General features: G+C 40.2%; 1 protein-coding gene across 1 annotated transcript in view; it reads right to left on the bottom strand.

The window, feature by feature from the left end:
• The window catches only part of LOC139713538 (semaphorin-6A-like), a gene marked incomplete at its 5' end in the record, with an annotated part of 76,370 nt that overhangs the window by 34,078 nt on the left and 20,974 nt on the right, over positions 1-21,318 (bottom strand). Inside the window, one exon of the mRNA XM_071625262.1 lies at positions 12,380-12,504. Within this exon, the coding sequence (XP_071481363.1) occupies positions 12,380-12,504 (125 nt within the window). The remainder of the gene's footprint in view (positions 1-12,379; positions 12,505-21,318) is intronic.

Below are 21,318 nucleotides of genomic sequence, written 5' to 3' on the forward strand. Positions count from 1 at the left end.
GACTGTAAATTTGCTCAATGATTATTATTACATTGGATAAAAATCAACTTATTCATTCATACATACATACATTCATTTAATCATTCATTCATTCATTCATTCATCTTTTACATTATCATAATTACTGTACCACAGGGAGTTGCAATTATAGGGCCTTACACATAAATACATGCATATATAATATTACACACATTTGGAGAAGCAAAATATATCACAAAAAAAAATTATAAACATTAGATTCTATGGTGAAAAGCAAAAGCTGGAGCTTCATACAGCACAGAAAAGTCTGCTGTTTCCTCGGTGGGCTGAACTCTACCTGGCCGGCCCCCTGGTAAATCACCACCTCCTTGAATTTCTGATCTCTGCGTTTTTCCTTCACAGGTAACATAACATTGGCATAAAATTACCCACACATTATTTTACAGGGACATTAATGCCATGCTCTCACTGATATACACCATGTTTTGGAGATGCACACATTTATGGCTCCATGCAACCACCCATCAATTATCTGCGCACATCCCGAGCACTTTGTTTAAGGGCCGGTTCTATTGCCAAAGAGTGGGAGCAAGACAAACATACTGTAAAGGGTAAAAACATACATCCTATATGCCAGCCATAGAACACTCATGAAATCAATCATGTCAGATGTGGTAGACTTTGGGTCTAAATCATAATCCAGTGCCACAAGCTGACTAATATTGATGCTAATTCCCCTCGATGTCATTCTGGGACATGGTCCTCGGCTGGATAATAATCCATCCACCAATCACCATTTCTTTCACTTGATATATTTCATTTCCCTTGTCTCCCCCCGCATCTTATCACTAGTACAGTTGTATGTTGTGACAAATTTCTTGTACGTCACTCCTTGATTCTGTTACACTTTATAATCTCTGCCTTCTTTTTTCTCTTTGAAAAAAACTTAGAGCAGCATTATTAATGTCACTTGGGTACTAGAATGACATCAGACTTCTCTCTCTTTCTTCAGTTATCTTCATTTGCTCTTTTAATATCCCATTACTCTTTACCTCTCTTTCCCGGTTTTTGCCTCCTCCAGATTTCTCAGCGCTGCTGCAGCTGGATGCAGAAATGAGCAACACGACATCGCCTGATGCAGAATGCCCCCCTTGCCTCACCCTCCTCTACCCCTCCATCTCTCCTCCTCCCCCCCCCCCCCCCCAAACTAGTACTCCTCATCAGCGGGGCTCTTCGGGTATGGGATGCCTACTTTATGGGCAAGTTGTATATTAACCCGAGATGGTTGCCATATATCATGCGGTGAGAGGAGCGCCTCACTCCGGTAGCCAGGATACGGATATAACTCAGCGAGCTAATGTGCAAATGCATACGTACTCTCACTTGCAGCTCAAGAAAATTCTCCACATATAATTCCCCTGTACATGAAGAGGCACATTCTTTTTCAGCCTTGGGGTAACAGTCAAACCCTGGCTCTCTACCAAAAATCCCATTGACGACGAGAGCCCTAATTGTAAGTGCAGGAGTTAAGTTATCTTGGAAAACCAGAAACATTCGTGAGCACGAAACTTTCATGAATTTTGCGAGGAGCTACGATTTGCAAAAGTAAAATGCATGTAAAAGTGTTTGTCTGCACAATGCATTGATTGCCAGTGGTGCTTCACAAAAGTTTTACATGTATGGTGCGAAAAAGAATGTGGGTTACAATCTGTGCCACAAATATTTCTGGTTTTACAATACCAGTTTGCTGAAGACCCTTTGGAAATGGCCTTTAATGAAAATCATCTTAGAATGCATTTTCCAACTCTTTGCTATAGTGATATCACACAAAGATAAGACAGGTGATAAAGATCTTTGTACCCTATATTTAAAAGAAATTTGATGTTCAAGTAAAAAAAAAAAAAAAAAAAGCTTCCACAGAATACAATGATATATTCCAATTGATAAATTCTTCATTTTTATCAAATTTCCCAAAAGAAACATCAGTCCTGCCATGAAATCCAAGAAGGTTTCTGTAGTTGTAGAAGATTGAAGTGTGTAGCAGGAGTCTGGTAGCAATGCACTACAAACTGTTTCTTGGGTATTATACATTATGTATATTATGTACGTTACTCACAACATAATTATGCTTGCCAATGTCCTATATATATCATATGGGGGGGGGGGGAGGAGGGGGAATTCAAGGTGTCTGCCATTCATAAGACCAAATTACACATACACAGCAATCTTGCACTTGTCAAACTCTTGACTTGCATTCCTCTATAGTGAAAGAACGCAGAAACTCCTTTGAGAGGGACTAGTGTGTCTGCCCATTTCTTACTTGTCACATTTCGCCCGTTTAATTTGTCATATCATCAATTTATGACCCTTGAATTGGTTACAGCTTTAACCCCTGATGCTATATTCTCTAAAATTGATGCATAAATCAGAAATCTACCCGACAAAATGGTGTGTGATAGGACATATGTGGATGAGGGGGGGAGGGAGGGGATGGGCGTGGCACTCTAAACAGGTTTGACATGAGACAGGCAGCTGAATGTGAAACTGTTTCTTCAAACGCCTTATATTTACTGCCATCTGGAGCACGATTTTCTGCTCTCAGAAAAAAGAGAGGGGAAAATGGAAAAGGTACAGCTGTACTACCACACCGTGACCTCTGACTATTTTTGTACTGCAATTGTTTACAGAATGCTGGTTTGATAAATAACAAGTTTAGTATCACTTGCTCTTAAAAGCAGTATATGTGGTGTTACAATGACACAGTATTTCCCCCGACATTGTTGTCCTCACAGCTCCAATGTTTTGTACCAGTGTTTTATTTCAAATGTATTTCTGGAATTTACTTCCACTGCAGGGGTATAAAACAGGCTTCTAGGGGCTCACTCTTGTTTACATCTCCCTGGTTTATACTATGGAACAATTGAAACCAACCCCGCGAAACGCATCAGAGATTGGTAATAGAATTCTGTCCATGCCGACAGAACCAAAAGAGGGGCTAGTCTGAATGGCCACGGGGTCTCATTCGGCAAACACCCGAGGGTAAGCAAAGGGCGTCTAGACCATGTCCCGCCCGCTAACAACTCTTGCTGCTCATCTGACTGAAAGAGGTGCTGGGCCTCAAGTTGCCTTACCCAGCCAGACCAGGGACCCTGTTTCTCACACCTCCATGCCCAGCCCGCCTAATGGTAATGCAGGGTGCCCTGGTAGAAAGGCTGCTTCAACTATTACACATGTGTAGGACCTTTGTTTCCCTCATGAATGTCGGAATTTAGGGTAATTGCCTGCCGCTATTTGATTTTCTCACCGGCCAATGCCATTCTCTGGGTGAGCTTTGAAGATACAACAAGCTGATACAAAGGGGTACGACCAACACATCAAGGATAACTTGCCTGCAGTAGAAATGCCACGCGCCTTTCCGCACTAGGGCATCAGACGGAAAACTGAGCATATGCACACACCAGTATACTTTATAAGTCTGAAGTTTGATTTGTATGATGTAGGCATTTCCAAGCTATGCACCAAAAGATTGCATGTAAAATGCCATGTAAGCTAATCTATCGGCAGAATCAGTGGGAAAACTACAACTGAGGAAAAAAAATCTGTCGAGAATCAAGAAGGCATTAATGATCTGGCATTTCAGGTGATTTTCTAGAATAACATAAGGCAAGGAAAACTGAATGTAAAATGAAAGCCCCACTTTCTCTTTTTGAACCAATCTTTTTTATTTTTCAAATCAGTCAATCAGTTGGGAAGATAAGTAATGACCCACTACAGAGCCATACAACGGAAAGAATCCATGTAAATCTACTCAATAAGCATTTTTTTTTCCAAAAGCTATCCTGAAATATGAACCTCCCTCTCTCCTTTTCTATCTATCTATCTATCTATCTATCTATCTATCTATCTATCTATCTATCTATCTATCTATCTATCTATCTAGCTAGCTATAGGTCCCATATATCTATCTGTCTGAATCAAATCCAATTGGGCATACATTTTAAAGGTGCATGGTCCCGGTGTTTTAGTCAAATACGTACACGGGCGCACGGCGTAAGTTTCCTATAGAGACCTACGCTATCAACGCCTTTTTAGCGCTTACGCTTTGGCCCACTTCCCTGAGTCCGAAGAAGTCCGATCCACTGTAGTCAGTGGTCCGATCACAGTTTGGCTCATGATTCGGCTGAGGAGGATGACAGCTTTAGCAAACTTCTTTTGTGATGTCATAATAACAAGCACATATGCACACACCCTGGCATTACTACAGACTGCGCGATGCGCAGAGAAGACAACGAAGGCAACGTTACTTAGCAACACCTACGCACTTTACTCGTGATGACAGCTCAACTTCGGTAATCTTCATATCAATGCTAACGGTGATCGGCAGTATCATCAACAGCGCCCACTACACTACCGGGACTATGCCCCTTTATTATACCTCACGTCCTCAGTGATGTCTTTTCATTTCAAAACATTCAAGACGGGTTGCAAGAGATGTCATACCCCTGCTGATAGCCTTCATCCTCAAGGTAGACCTGGTGGTGTAATTTATCCTCTGCTGTGAACACATGCAAGGTTTGCCCCTCACGCCTCTCTCCCCTCTTGAGATTTACCTGACAGGTTATGTCCTTGAAAGCATCTGGCTGCAATATTCCAAGTACGCCTGACAGACAGTGATCCTGTTTGCCCTGGAGTGTACACAACACTTTATCTGTCTGTCTGTCTGTCTGCCAGCTGCCTATCTCTCTGTCTTTAGTGCATCTATTCATCTGAATGTCTGTCTGTCTGTCTGTCTGTCTGTCTGAACTACTCTCATACATTCTCACACTCATATCAAGATTAAAAGGCTCTGTCAGGGTTGCAGGTGAGGTGAAACTCGTAAAGAGTTACGGTTCCATCACGCCGCAGGCCCCGGGTCGGTCATTACGTCTGAAAAGTGTCTTTTTCTAACCCCTCCAAGCGAATTTACCTTATCTCTCTACCCTCATCTAAACATTCATGCTGTGATGTGTGGGAGATAACACATGAAATTCGAGCAAGATACTACAGGGAAGAACCACACACAAGGGATATGCTGTAAAAGTAGCTCTGGCAGATGTTGAGCACATACAGTCGGCTCAATGCATGATCCATGTTGGATGTTTGGTTATAATCCAGCACAGTGATGAACTTCTCTTTGGTGTTTATGAAGCACTTGACATGTATCATAAACAGGAAAAATATCATATGATGCATGTCATACATTTTTGTTTCAAAGCTCTTTCTTTGAAAGACTACCTCAAACATGTCTCAAAGAAACAAGATGCTTTGTTGATAAATCCAGATCTGTAAATACAGACAAGGAAAAGTTTTTCTAAACCCACACAGACACACATATAGCTGTACATACACACACATACATACATACAAAATCAAAATAAGACAAATGCCTACTGTGCTGATTGTGTGTGTGTGTGTGTGTGTGTGTGTGTGTGTGTGTGTGTGTAAGTCAAGGGCTCAGTTTTCAAGAATTTGTAAACATTAACACCAACTTTATCCAAACAAAATCCTGCTCAGTTATTGGTGTTTTTATTTTTTTTGGCACTGATGCAAAAGGATAAACCTGCTTCATAGGAGTCTCATTTTATTTATGCAGTGCAAGCAATGTTAAACAAACGGCTCATGCTTCCATTTCCATGTGACAAGGAGTGGCAGTGTCAAGGAAAAGAAACGACCCCTATCCTAGAATCCAGGGCACCCACGACCTTTCCAAGGGAAGTGTGCTCCTGGCAAGAAGTGGAAATATCAATCACATTTCCTCATCTGTTCATCTTCACTATACAGCCAAGGGCGGGCAGGAAGAAGGAAGAAGTCGCCTGGGATTCGCAACAAGACATGATTCTGTGAAAATTGTTAATATGTGACTAGATCGTAGACTTTGTTGGATCATACGCTGACATATTATGTACTCTGCTGCAGTCTGCCTGTTGAAAAAATCATTATAGCTAGTTACTGAACAAACAGCACTATGCACGTGTCGGTGAAACTCGGATTTCATGCTCAAATGGCAGCATGCTGAAATTGCTGATACTAGCTGGAGCAACTCATATTGTAGCAAGCAAAACTAGCTGAGGAACAGCGACAGGCTTCTAAAAGTCTCAGTTAACTACGAGTTCCTTCGTGTATAATCTACTCTCTATTGATCTCCAGCACCATACTGCGTGCTCATTTTTACCCCTTTTATTTATGCTGTTATTTTTGTGTCAGTCCCCATCCCTCCCCCCCCCCCCCAAAAAAAAAAAAAGATGTGAATGTGGCAATTCAAGCTGCACTTCATGCAATTGCACAACAATACTCACTACAGAGACATACCATCATACCTGTTATTTCAACAGGATCACATTTCACATGCACTGGCCCAGTTTGTACCACGAACCGCACACAAGGGTGGCAAAGACACACCTCCTGTCTGTCTCGCTAAAGTGGGGACAACTGTAACATGTTCTCACTGGATGCATGGGACTGTTTTTTTTTTTTCCTTTCCTTTTTAATCTCTGAGAAATGCTGGCTTTAATGGGATTGTTATCCCGAGGCTGGCTAGACAACTTTGCCCTAATGCACAAAATTGATCAAATGTCATTCATGTTGACTTCTGTTCTCCGGCCTAATAGCCTGCTGTTTTCACATCCCTGGAGTGTGAAAAATCTGACTGACTTCTCCATGACCCATAGAGGCATACACTTCAAGACGTGAGGTGGCAATATAACTACACGGTGTGGGTCTGTATCTTAAGACTATGACACAGCCAGTTGCCTGTAAATTGTTAATTACCACCGAGGCCCCAGCAATTTGAACGTGCACTCGCAACTGACATTTTAATGATGGGCAAGGGCTCCCCGCAAAGTCCGCCACGGCTAAAGTCAGAAAAACCGGGCCGTGATACCAATTAGACGGCGTTACTCCCCCACAATACGCGATGGCGTCTGATTAAATATGTTTGCGCTCCGCGCAAATTGCATCTTGGCCATTAACTCCTTCCATTGCATCGTTTGTCATGCGTGGGATGAGGAAGTGGGGCTGAAGAAGCTATCCGCTCCGTGCCCGGCATTCAAGATGATGGGGAGGTTGAGGGAACATCAAGAAAGGGTTTCACAAAAACACAATCAACAAACGACCATGTACGCTCGGTGGATCTGAATGCAGAAATTGTCTTAAATATTAGGGCCTGATGCTGCTGAATGCAATATCAAGTCAAATCACATTAAACTTAAGGAGATGATGATGGCACTAATATGACATAGAAAAAATTTGATCAGGATTTATATGTAAGAAAGCGGTTATACATTGTAAATCCAACCCCCAAAATTTGCTCAAAATGGAGAGTAAACTGGGAAAAGATTACTAATACTTTATATCATCCACATCTTACAAAACCTTATTCCTACTCATATAAATTTGATCTGATATTGATTAGTCACATAAAAATAAGTGTCAAGTGCAGTCATCTGAAATATGCTTGTAAAAGACACACTAATGAGGAAGTATTACTTATATTTCAGTACGTGCAAACATGATGTATCTGCACATGCGTGTGCATGAAAATGACAAGGCCAATCTCCATTCTGCACTTAAAATGAATATTGAAAGTAAAGAAGTTTTGCAGAATGCTACACATTGAAAATGAGGCATTAACTTCTCTGTATCTGTCCTAACCAATATTCAATTCTGAAAAGAATCAGTTTCCTTCAAATCCTCCTTTATATCAATTAGACCTATTCATACAGATAACATAGTGATATGGCAATACTGAGGGTAACCATACAGTGAACGTCAACACAATTTTGCCCTCCAAATCCAATGCCTCTTACTCCCTTCATATACAACCCTCCCAGGGGAGATTTTCGGAACAGGAGAAGTGGGTACTGAGCACATTAGCTCCCCCTCCATCCCGATACATTAAAATGTCAAAATTTGAGATATTAAAAGCCTTTAACAGCATGCCACAGTTACCTCGCTCTACATAGGCACTGGCAGCTGCAACCGCTAACCTCTGATGATGAAAACACAACCTGGCCAAGACCCTTAGGTGAGAGATGATGCATGCACACCAAGCTGACATTCTACCAACACACATACACATACATATACACATACATACATACACACATACATAAATATGTATACATACATACACATACACATACATTCACTCATCATACTAGCTTATTAAGACAAGCCCAATGACGACAGAACAAACACGCTATTAAAGTTAGGCTCCACATCTTTGTCTCTCTCTCCTCATCTCTTTTCTTCTTTCCTCATCTCTGTCCCGCTCTCCTCATTTCCGTCCTGCTCTCTTCATCTTTGTCCTTCTCTCCTCATCTCTATCCCTCTCTCTCCTTTTCTCTGTTGCCCTCTTTCCAGCTTCCTACTCTCTCTCTCTCTCTGCAGCTCAGCGTGCTCTGCTTCTCTTCCCCTTTGTAATATCATACATCATATCTGTCCAACCCCATAATGCGCCGACAAATGAGGCAGGCTCTAACGAATTACGTCTTCACCCTTGCACTCGATCGGGCAACCGTGGTGGCTGCTGTGGGGAGACGGGTGGAAAAGTAATCACAATTATGAAATCATTGTCGGGGCGCATTGACCTTTTTCCAGCCAGACATATATGCTCTCCCATGAGCGATAATTTCCTGATACAAATTGGCCCCAATTTGGTGCCCACAATCGGAGAAAACAAAGGGGATTTGAGTCCAGATTATAGGATATTCTAACAAAGTTTCCCCACACTTTTTTTTTTTCAACCAGAGCTTGCAGGCTGAAGAATAAGAACCTTTTTGTTACCTTTCTCTTTGCCGGCATACTTTATCATGCCAGTCTTAGAATAAACTTGCCTCGCTATAGCTCTATGGAGAGATGAACCATCGAACTGTACACTCATGCTAAAGTGAGCCTCAGCGATACTCCTAATATTGATGAGGGAAGATCATTATATTTTGCCATGAGAAATGTGCACCCATGGCCGAGCTAAATGAAAGGAGAGTATTCCGAGGCCAGAGTTGAAATGAGTTTCTTGCTATTAATCGGGAGTGACTCACCTCAAGCAAACATTGCCCCATATAAATATTGATATTTTACAAAATTTGATTCACGGGCGATATAACACAGCTTGGCATTGCATGCGATATTTCATATTGATGAAATGAATTAAAGTACCATATACATTCTCCATGAAAATTGGCAAAGAAGGGGAAATGGAAGCCTAAGATCTCTCACTCCATAACTATAAAGTAGTAATACATTGCAACTTAGGATTTGAAAATTAGTATTCAAGTTTAGGCTGACTTAAAACAGTAAGCAACATGTGAAGATATCATCTTGAATCAGATGTCTGTTCGGGGCCTCTCAGTTTCTTGTCCATTTACAGATACAATTACATCCTATTGAAAAAAAAGAAAATTTCTGAGACTTTGTATCTCAGAGACGAAAATGAAATTTTTAAATTGCACTTGTGACACAAACACTCTTAGAATATTAGACCAGTTTAGAATGAAGCAGGTATTAACCTGACTTTTTTTAAATGATTTATTTTATGCAGTCACAATTACATGAACAATGAATGCTATAAAGCAAGCCTCATCTCAGCAACCACAAGACTGATGGATGGAAGTCCCCTCTAAGAGGACAAGACGATGAGGATTAAGAGTCTTGCCCAGGGGCACAAACCCCTACAGTCAGGAAAGTTAACCCATGGAAGACCAGTCTTGACTTTACTTGAGCAGGTGTTTATGGGAAACATGTGTTATAGGGAAATCAGCTTGTCCTCTACGGGTTGAAGGAGGGAACTCCAGGGCCCCATTTCATAAAAAGTTGATATGATAGCAACTTTTGCTGGAATGGTCATTGTCATGGTAATGACAAGAATCCAGCTTCCTGATTGGCTGTTGCTATGGGAAGTTGTCATTCTAGCAAGAGTTGCTTTCATATCAACTTTTATGAAATGGGGCCCAGATCTCTTGTTCACGATCATTATCCATGGGGCCACAACAGCTCCTCAAGGTTCTAAGTCCTTTCCAATAAATATTCTCTAAAAGTTTGATTTCTCGCATTCTAAATGCAAAGGCCACACTGTTGTACTAATGACCTATAACTTTTCATATGATCATCAAACTGCAGAATGTGATAAAAATATCAACAGGGTTGCTTTGCTTTCTAGACCATGACATTATAATGAGCTACCATTAACCTGCTTTTGCTTATTGCCTCTATCAATAGCTCTGGGGACCAAGGAAAACAAAGGATTTTAATGTCCAGTCATGTAAGCTCTAAAAATGTTCGGATGAAGAAAAAATGAGATTTGATTTTGTCATGATGACTGGCACCAGAACAGCACATTAGTCCTCGCTATTTCCTTGTTTGTCAATATAAAAGATGAATGTATCAGATGATTACATTTATGTCTGCATACAGAAATAGCATCATATAACTGTTCTATTCTTGGCATGAATAAAACGACAAATCAAGTGCAAATGAAACATTTTTCCTCCCATGACAAAATAATTTCTTGCTGTTATGATATCCTAGGGTTTTTATGCTTTTGTTATTTTGTGTATGTCTGTGTGTATGTCTGTGTGTGTGTGTGTATGTGTGTGTGTGTGCGTACATGTGTATACAAGAAAAAAAAAATACAACAGCCCTAATTCCCTTGCCACAATACTTTTGACATCAATTCCTCCATTGAGGTTGAACACCAATGAGGCAGATTGGAATAAGAGCAGGGAGTTTAGGGAGTGTAGAACCACAGGAAAGTCCAGAATTACGAGGAAAAGCCACTAGTTTCAATACTGGTTATGACAGAATCCTCTCCTTTACTCCAAAGAAGTACCAGCAGCTAAATCTTTACTCCTGTAAGTAAATCTTCTCTCACATATTCTGCTCTGAGCTGGTGTCAATTGCATTAAACTCCAAGTGAACCTGGATTAAGGGGTCTGCTGAAACCTATTTTCTTGAACCTCAGTGGTTGGCGGCGAGACTGCCCATCCGTTCTGCCTCTCTGGTTGACCACACGCCACTGCCCGTGAGTGGTCACCTCTCGCTTGGCCTGCACACCACACCGGATCTTCGGGGGTGGAGGAGTAAGACGCTGCCAATGTAACCTACTTCGCACTGCGCCACCATAGAGAATGTCTATAAACATAGTCTCGCCAATACAACATGGGCATGGTGAAAGGTGGTAGGCTTGGTACATGTAATATTTCCTTGAGTGCTTGAAAATACCTGTCACACACATATACATATTCAAATGCACACACACACACACACACACACACATACACACACACACACAAACACACACACACAAACACAACAAAAAACTTACATATATTATATGCAGACACAAACATATGCATGTAAAACATACAACATACATATGCACATCACAAGCATTACTTCTACATTAAACAAACTATTCACTAACAATGGCTATTGACTCTGAAGAGACTGGGAACAATACTAGTGAATTAAATGCTTTTTGGGTGTACAGTTCAGCATTTGTGTTTGCGATATATACATAATAGCATCATACTAGTAATGCAAGTGTTACTTCAAGCTTCTCCCTAGCATACTACATTCTTTTACAATTGCTAACGTATCCACCACTGAGTTGAAGGTAAAACTTACAGCCACTTGAAACCATAAATCAAATACAACCATTAAGAAAGACACAGGAGCACAGCTTGCCACTGCATACTCATACTTCCCCCCTCAACCAGTGAGACTGTCTAATATTTTGCAGCAACATTATCACGCAACAATGGCAGCCAACATAAAACAAAGAAAAAAACAAGGAAAAAAAAATACACCCTGGAGTCTAAACGTCTCCAGAGGGTGTCCCACATTACCAAACTAGACCTTTAACTCTTTATGTGCCGTGTTCACACGTTCGACGGCGTGCCAAGTTCGGATATTCTGCTCAAACGCACAATCCCGCCAAAGCCAATCGATAAATTGCTAAACACTTCTCACGATTCCATTTCTGTCCCATGTACATGTGTAGCAAGCTTGCATTCTATGCGGTGATCAACTATCAAGTGGTGTACCCTACTGGACTTGCAAGTAAATTCTATGATTCTGTCACTGTTTTGTGAACAAAAGTCATGCCTCCACAATAATGTAGCTACAGGCCATATGAAAAAAACAACAACCACAGATAAGTCATCCAATTTCCATCAAGGCAAAGCTTGGCATTTTCTCTACAACTTTGCATATTACATGTCCACAGTATAACAAAAATCTGGGATTTGAAAAACAGAATATTTTCCCAAAGCACGACTAAGTTGTTGTCTCAGAATGTGGCACGCAGGGATTTACACCATGGCACATAAAGAATTAAACTAAGCCTGTCTTACTGCTGACTTACCACACAGACTTGGGCCACCCTGGAGTAGACGATCTTCTCCACATTGCTGGCCTCTGATGCCTCCTCTCGGAAGAAGAAGTACATCTTGCCGTTGTACTCGATGGGATCGCCGACAAAGTGGGGGGCTGTTGGAGAACAGAGCAGAGAAGAAAAACATCTGGAGGGGTAAAACACTGACTAAATCTGTAAAACTCATCTGGGAATCAAAAATTTAAAAAGAAAAGGAGTGATCATCTAAGCTTCATATGCATGGTCACCACCAATATCCCTATTTTCATGGAAATGTGAAACACTGAAATTCGAAAATAATTCTATCTTCTTTAAATGATATCTGTTCAACTTGAAAATATTATAGTCATTCTCCTTAATAATACAGAGTGACATTCATAGCAAAACTTTGAATAGCATTTAAATAAATGGTGAAAATGTTACCATCCTACTTTGCTTGAATTTCCTTACTTATTTCTTTTAATGTATTGTGTTTGTAAAACACACATTTGTGCAAATGGCGCTGGATAATTCAAGGGGGGGGGGGGGGGGGACTTGCTGCAATACCATAGTGATTGCCTGCAGAACTGCTCAAGGAAAGGAAATTGATTGACCAGGAACTGCAGAGCATATTATAACATTGTGCAACATCACAACATGTTTCTGCATACATTACATCCTGTCTAAGGAAGACATATGTAGATTTGTGGGGATATCAGAGTGTGCAAGTATAGCCCATGGGATAACAATCATTAAATGAGTATAGACATAAAGATATCAATCAATACAGGCCTATACATGGAATATGAATCAGGAGTGAAGTGGATAATGTCTTGCTAGTACTAACAACCCAAAGTCATAAAGGGACAATTCGTCTGTATTCACCTTGGCAATTACAATTTCAAAGAACTTTGGGATGCACTTTTCATTGAATATTATTACCCTACTTGATATCTACTTATTGCCTGACCAAAACTTTCGTTGCCTTCATCATACAGATGAGTTACACCACTTTCAGTTTTTCTTCGCACATAAAAGAACCTTTGTTCTATTAAAGTCACTCATCATGAATGGGCCGTGGTATTGGTGGTTGGATAGGAGTGCTTTCTCGTGACACTTTGCTATTATCATCCGAGGTGACATTGCAAGGAAAGAATGGCTCATTAATTAGCTCAGGGACTTTTTGAAGAGTGGCGACGTAGCCTGAATGAGTATAGAGACTTCTCCCTCCTCCTCCTTTATAAAACTCGGTTTCATAAAGGAAATCAAAGGGTAGGTGATTGATTTTCCCTTTCACCTCGGGACTTAATTCCTCCGATGCTTCCTTGAAAGCACGATAGCTCAAAGACACTCAAGTCAGTGTACAACCATCATCAGTTTCAGGCAGAGAGGGAAAGTTTCTCTCCAAAAATCAACAGCTCGGATGAAATTTGCTCTCGATAATGCACAGTTGTGATCAGAGAAAACCACTCTGTGCCTTTCATGAGAAGGGGTAAATTCTGGAAAAAACAAAACAAAACGTAAGTTCAAAGCAACTCGGCACTTTGTTCGCAAAGCAACACAAGTCGTTATCACTGGCTAGTGGGTGAAGCATCACACAAATAATATCCATTTCTCGCCGACGTCGCTCCTCCAATGTGCATCTATGTTGCCCTCGGGCGCGCACATGAGTATGGATTTATGCGTGGCTGCTTCCTCACTCACCACTCCAAACTGCATAATGGATGTCAACAGCACTCTAGGCATAGGGGGTGATCCTCAGCACATTAGCAGACTTTCATTCACACTTTTTTTTTGGGTTCTCTAACCCCCCCCCCCTTCCCCCACTTACCCATCAGCACAAATAAAACCCTAAACGACAAAAGGAAAACATATAATCCACTGCCACATGTGACCAAGAGATAGAAATTTCATTCATTTAGCCGTCCCTTCTATTTGACACACGCATACTGTGATGAAGGCTTCCTAAGCATACTGTGATGGTGGGTTCCCACACACACTTGCACACACAAAAATATCTATCAAAACTGCAGACAAGAAGGAAATCATCCTTTGGGAGAAGTTTGGGCACTGTGAGAGCTGTTTTCTGCCTGCCGACGAGGACTAAATTCAGACAGGTTGGCATCCTTCATGACCTACGAAATGACATATTCTGCAACGTGAATCTACCTTAGAGAAGAACATTTATACTATAAAGACTGATGCTCTGAGAAAAGATGGGCTATCAACTTCCTTTGAAATCTCTATTTCCTGGGCCTTCTACAACTAGCAGGCTCATGCCTTTGCTGTAGATCGTAGACTCATTATTATACTTATTATCTTTATTATAATTATTATTATTTATTTATTTATTTTCTTATTTTATTTATTTATTATTATTATTATTATTATTTTTTTTTTTTGGGGGGGGGGAAGGTGGGTTAAAGTATAGAAGCTCTTCATTGGGTGGATAAATTGGAGATGGGGGGGGGGGGGGGAAGAGGGTTAGTGCAAATGATAAGCCTCATCCGTGAAAGCAAAAGCCACTTGAAAAGTGCCTCCACGACTCTGGGAAACCCAACTCCCCTATGATTCAAAGAGCAATCAGTAAGACCAGCCTGACATTATAACCAGTCCTCCAGGGTATTTCTGCAGATTATATCTGTGCGAATACTTAGCCGAGGAAGAGAAGAGAAATGTCAGCCGGCTTGGATGCATTCTGAGCTTCTTTCCAGTCCCCCCCCTCCCCCCCCCCCCCCCCCCAAACCTCTATCTCTCTCGTTTTGATGAAATTATCCCTACAGAGCATACACTTATGATGATGACACTGGAAATTGAATTAGAAAGGAGTATCAATCATCTTTTCAACGTTTTCACACTCGAGCAGATCATTGATGGGGCCTAAGCAACTGCTTCTTCCTTCCCCTTTCCAAACTGTTATTTTTATTTGGGTGGGGGGGGGGGGAGGGAGGAGGAATGGAAAGGGGCGTGACATAGGGAAATTCAAAGGCAGGACATCAGCTGATATGGTACATCCATCCATCTTGCAACCACTCTACACAGGATTGGAACCTTCCATTGATGATGCTATCTGATCTCTATTTTATTATGGGGGGGGGGGGGGGAGATATTAAGTAATCAGTAAACGTCTGGTATACACATATATTGATCTGTCTATCTATGTATTTATCTATCTGCCAATCTGTCTATTTATCACCTTATCTACCTGTACAAATATATGAATACATAAATGAATATAGATATATGAATTGACTGAATCATGATTATATCCTTGATAATTCAGACAATCATGTGCATACAATTGGTTTGTATCTCGACCAATCACAAGCATTTGCAGAGTGTCGATCCTGGCATTCTCCCTGTGAAATTAATTCATTTTCGTGTGCATGGTATCGCCTGGGAACTATTCAAATGATCGTCGTCAATGCATATATGTCATACAATACCACTGTTTTTCCCACAGATATGGAACCCAGTGTGGAGCCCTAAGGGGTTCCATCTCTATTCTGTCACGCTCCTCTCCTATTTCTGGTTGATACAACTAATCTTGTGTCAGTTTCTTCACTTCTCCATTTCTGTTCTTCGTGCTGATGACACAAACATGAAAGCACCTCGCAGTATCCTTTGTAAACTCGAGACATAAGAAAATGACCAATTGGTTACCACATCTTTACTCCAACGATGCTACTGCCTGGCTTAAAAAAAGTATGACTGTACAAATGTGATGCCTTTTACATACCAGGATTTATCCTTGTTGTATTCATTTGGATAGTTATGACCAGTAGAAATTTGAATATTTATTCATTGTTCAATTGCTGAGTGTCATTTAGAGGATAATATGCCTTACCCTTACAGGAATACTGATAATATATTACGATAGCAATACTAAAACATGTCTGTATTCTTTCTATAAAGTGCGTGCAATAATTAATCAGAAAGAGAATTGTTTATGTTACTTAAGATGTATCTCTTTCGCTTGACCATATCTCCACTACTTTAATATCACTTTATCTGGTGTGGGAAGAAGATTAGAACCTCCTCATAAACTAGAATTGAATGCATTAAATAAACAACCTGCACCCACTCCCTCCTTAAAGTACATTCAAGACATCATCATAAAAATGTGTGACATTTAACGACCGACTCTTCTCATTTTGTGCAAGTTTCATTTATACCATCATTGTCATCGACGAGAATAAATAGACTATATTGAGTAGGGCTGAGCTGTTATAGGACTTTTGATGATTTGTGCTCCATAACTACCATAATAAATAAATGATAAGTCATATTACACCAAGGTAACCTATTAAAGATATCAGTTTCACTTTCTTTCTGTTTTGTTTTTAGCATTATTTCCAAAGAAATCCACTGAGCTTTGATATCCCACCCATAATCTCTGCTTTAAAAATACTTAAGAGATAAACAGGAAATCATTTCTTTTTTTTCAAATGAAACTTCTTTGAGCAGGAAGTATGGCCAGAAAAATTTCCCCAGTTAGAAGTGTGTTTCACTCACAAATAAAAAGAGAAATATGATAACATATGATAATGTTCAAAGGAAATAGTCCACTTCCCTCATCCTCATCCAATATTCTAAAGGTTCCGTCTAAACTTTAGGTGCCTGGCTTTTTAATATGGCATACAGATCTTCGTAGTAATACCATTTGCGCCCGTGAAAAAACAGCAACAAAACAAACATGTCCTGGAAGTTTTCTGCTTGTATATCCTTATCATAAATGTTAATGATATCTACAACCAAAACATGAAAGCCTCATCAGTGGAACAGGCCAGTTTCCCATGTAATGTGAAAGAATGATAGATCAAAAATGTATCCATACGCTGCCATGATATTTCTCTACAAGCTTTCAACATCATGAGATTCTGCCTCTTGGATAACCAATACTGTATGCTCCATTCTTTTTAACAAGCCTAATTTGTGTGTGTGTGTGTGTGTGTGTGTGTGTGTGTGTGTGTGTGTGTGTGTGTGTGTGTGTGTGTGTGTGTGTGTGTGTTTGTGTGTGAATCAGGACTTCCCGATAATTTCAGGAATGGCTAAATTTGCGATCATGGAGTATAGTAATGAATGGAGAAATGAATGCGTGCACGTCACATTCATGTTGAGATCAGATTGAGCAATTATGAGCATTATTTATAAATTTGCAAACAGCACTGAAGTCATGAAAGTCGTAGAAGCATAAATCTCGCAAAATGTATGGTGTATACAGCAGTATTCATCAACATTTTTCAAAACATTTTCTTTGCAATTTTTTTTAAATTTTTAGCACTACATGCATCATACCTAACTCACAGCAAAAGCAGGCAAATATCTTGAGTTGCTACATAAGCTTTTAAAACTTTGAAATGATTACTCTAAAGCCCCATCCAAAGCATGTAACCTGGGGAAACACGATCTGTAAGTCACAAACATTGCCAAAAAAAAAAAGATCAATGGTCAAAAGACCCTTTCCATTCATCGAAGTGTTTCAGCGGCACTGTGAAAACCATATTTGGATGTGGCCATCAGAAAGGTGTGTCCTTAGAATGTCTTAATCACATCTTGGCACTCCGAAGGCTCTGAACAGATGCAGGTTTGGCTTTTAATTTGATGTCATCATATTTTGAGGTGGGGGAGGGCGGGGGGGGGGGGGGGGTAATCCTTCGCTTCAGCTTATTTTACCCCTTTTTCTACAATTGATTGGAGTTAAGTTGGCACACTGCTGGCTCTGAACGGATGCATGTTTAGCTTTCAATTTGATGACATCATATTTTGAGGAGGTTGGGGTGGGAAAGGGTGAGCCTTTGCCACAGCTTCTTCCCCCTTTTTTCTATAAATCATTGGGAAGTAAATTGGCACACTGCTGGCTCTGAACAGATGCATGTTAAGCTTTTAAAATGATGTCATCACATTTTCTAGGCAGTGTTTGTTGGGGGGGGGGGGGAAGAGATGGTGATCCTTTTCCACAGCTTCTTTTTCCCTTTTCTTCTTTAATTGATTGCTGGAAACTCTCATGGGCAAGACAGAGAACGAGCAGTGTTGCACCTGTACAGGAATGATGTCTCGGGGGCTTACCAGCTAAAAAAGGGAAGGATGAAATGAGGAAAAGAAGTGCTTCTTGGCAAACCAAGTTGTAGAAAAGGCGCAGCCACAGAAAGAGAGGGAGAGAGAGAGGGGGAAGGAGTAGGCCCCTGGGGGAAACTAGCACATGACAAGATAATTGACACATTTAAAACCAAATGAACAGACAGGGGAGAAGAAGGTATTAACAGACCCGTCTGTCTGTCTGTCTAGCATATGACACTGCCAAGCCATTATAACATCATCTACAGATGCCTACTAGTCTAGGGCAAAGACTTTTTGTGTTTTTGATATTCTAAAGCAACAAACTAAGCTCAGCCCACAATCTTCCTTCTTTTTTTTTTTCATTAGAAAACATAATGGCTAATAGTTTGATGTCTGAATGTCTAATATTAGGTATAATTTGAACATAGTACTACATTGCACCTTCAAGGTACTATACTACCTTTTGCTTATAAAATGGAATATGCAAACTACTATGTATGACCTCCTCAATGGGAACCTACAGCTTCACTGGTTACCTTTCTACCAAATCCTTCCCAGAATAAAGACCTGTCCAATTTGCTCCAATTAAAAATCAATTACAAATTCAATAGTATGCTTAATTTTACAGCATTGTTGAAGGAAAGCGCATCATAGTCAAGATTGCTGATAAATTGCTCACAAGGGTAATTCAAAGTCCCAAACTCCTTCAAATGCACATGGAGAAGTATACACTTGACAAAGTTCCAGAAAGCGACTAAAGATTTCGTGAGGAAAAAGCCACAAATAAGGATATGAGATGTGAGACCAGACAGTGATCTTGTTTTTTTAGTATTAAAAAAATCAGAATTCATTTATAATTTTTTTTAAAAATCATCATAGCAAATTTTTGCACTGAAAAAGAGAAGACTCTTATTAATGAGTCTATGACTCATCAACTGCTCTCTTCACTGATAATCTGGTGTCAAATACTTTTCCTGAGAGACAAGTATCCATTGCCTGCATGAACACCAGTCATGTATAAAGGGAGAAGGGGGTATATCAATATCCTTTTTCCTTCAGCAAAAATATTGATTTTGTGAGAAACTGAGGTGTGGCTAACACGTAAAGAGAAACAAAACCTATTCAAGAGGTGCTGTATTGAATTTCACTTCCTTCTTCACTTTCGGTGAGAAATTACGCCTTGAAATGCAATTCCATACCATTTTCAAGGTGACCTGGGTAACGAGAGTAATAATTGATGAACAGAATGGGTAATCAAGCTTAAAAAAAAAATTACAAAATTATGGGATCTTAACAGTTTCACACGTTTTCATTGGATAGAAATATTGGGCACAAAAACACACAGGTACATTGGCTAAGGCAATGATGGTGCTCCTCACAACGCTCCCACTGATGAGTACATAAAGATATCATTAAAATTACGCGTTCGGTCAATACTACACAATTGCAGCCCCTTTTGCCAAAAAGCTATTGCTGCTAGGTTTTATACTGAAATTTAGTACAGCTTTATGGAAACTTTGTGTGGTGTGGACATCACCACCCCCTCCAATTTGGGTATGTGGTTTATACTTGATGTTATCATTTTGAGAACGCATGTTATGATGTAACATTGGGACACTCTATTTCACAACTTTCTTCTTTTAGGTGTGACTTCACCGAAACTTTCACCATTGCGTTCATCTGATTTTAACTTTTGTTTAAATCAGAGCCAACATGGCAAGTACAATATGGAATTTCACTCCAATTTACAGAAGTGGGGTGAAGAGCGAACATGGCCCATCTGCTTCTGGAGGAGAACCTTGCTATCATATCTGGGTCTGTGAACGCATCGCCACAGCGGAGTGGAGGATGATGGCAGTATATGAAGGTCTTTAAAAACGCATCTTGCTGGGCATGTCTCCCGAGCCAGGTGATAAGATGTGAATCATGAGCTTATTTTATGTTGGGACTGAACAGGTGAAGGGGAGCAGCAGGGACTTGAGGTTGGCAGCAAAGAGTTGATCCTATCCTTCTTTTCAATTCTGCACTGATTAAAGTTTTTTCTTTCTTTTATTGTTCTCTTCCGTGCGCGAGTGTGTTTGTGTGTGTGTAGTGATTAATAGACACAGGTTTTTTTTTTTCCAGCTTTATTTCTTCCCTTCCTGCAAGTTAACATTCCGGGAAAAAATGCCATCGGAAACACAATGAAGAGTACAGAAACAACAAACCAAACACAAATCTGAGGTCGCCCCAATCCAGTTAGCATTGAGGACTTGCCACATCAAAAGAGCACAAAACAGCAAATAAAAGATAAATAGACAAAAAGAAAGAAAAGGTAATTCAAATTTGAAGAAATTTTACAATGCCTGAATTATGAAAACACAGTAACTCTCTGATTAATATCAGATAGCATGTCTTACATGACCAAGACAAATATCCAGTATAAACCTGAGTGTTCAGGAAACATTTATTTCTTGGCATGATATGTTTTTAATATGCGAAACAAAAACTGGAAGTGAACTCTGCAAAATGGCTACTTTCTCACGACAGTATCCACACGGATGCCTTTGGTATGTATTTCAATCTACCTAACCAACTCTCATGTAGTCATTAAACAACTCTTTTGCCTAACAATTTGGCTCAGGTTGCAGTTTCTCAAGATATCATGTAAGTGAAAAGGGGGTTTCCTGCTCAGAAGTGTCTGCAAATAAATAATTCCTACTCACGCAGTGCTCTTCTTTTTCTTTTCTTTTTTTTTTGGGGGGGGGGGAGGGGGTGGGTTACCATCGTTCGTTCTATATTTTAACATAATCTGATTTGCAAGTTATATTTCAGGGCAACATCCTTTACTCTGATTTTCATGATGGAAATTTCCATTCCTGAAGAGTCTCGACAATATTAAACATTCATTA

Source organism: Diadema antillarum, unplaced genomic scaffold, assembly GCF_040938485.1.
Source record: "Diadema antillarum isolate AM-2024a unplaced genomic scaffold, OU_Dant_1.0 seq00001998_RagTag, whole genome shotgun sequence".
In the NCBI taxonomy this organism is placed as follows: Eukaryota; Metazoa; Echinodermata; class Echinoidea; order Diadematoida; family Diadematidae; genus Diadema; species Diadema antillarum.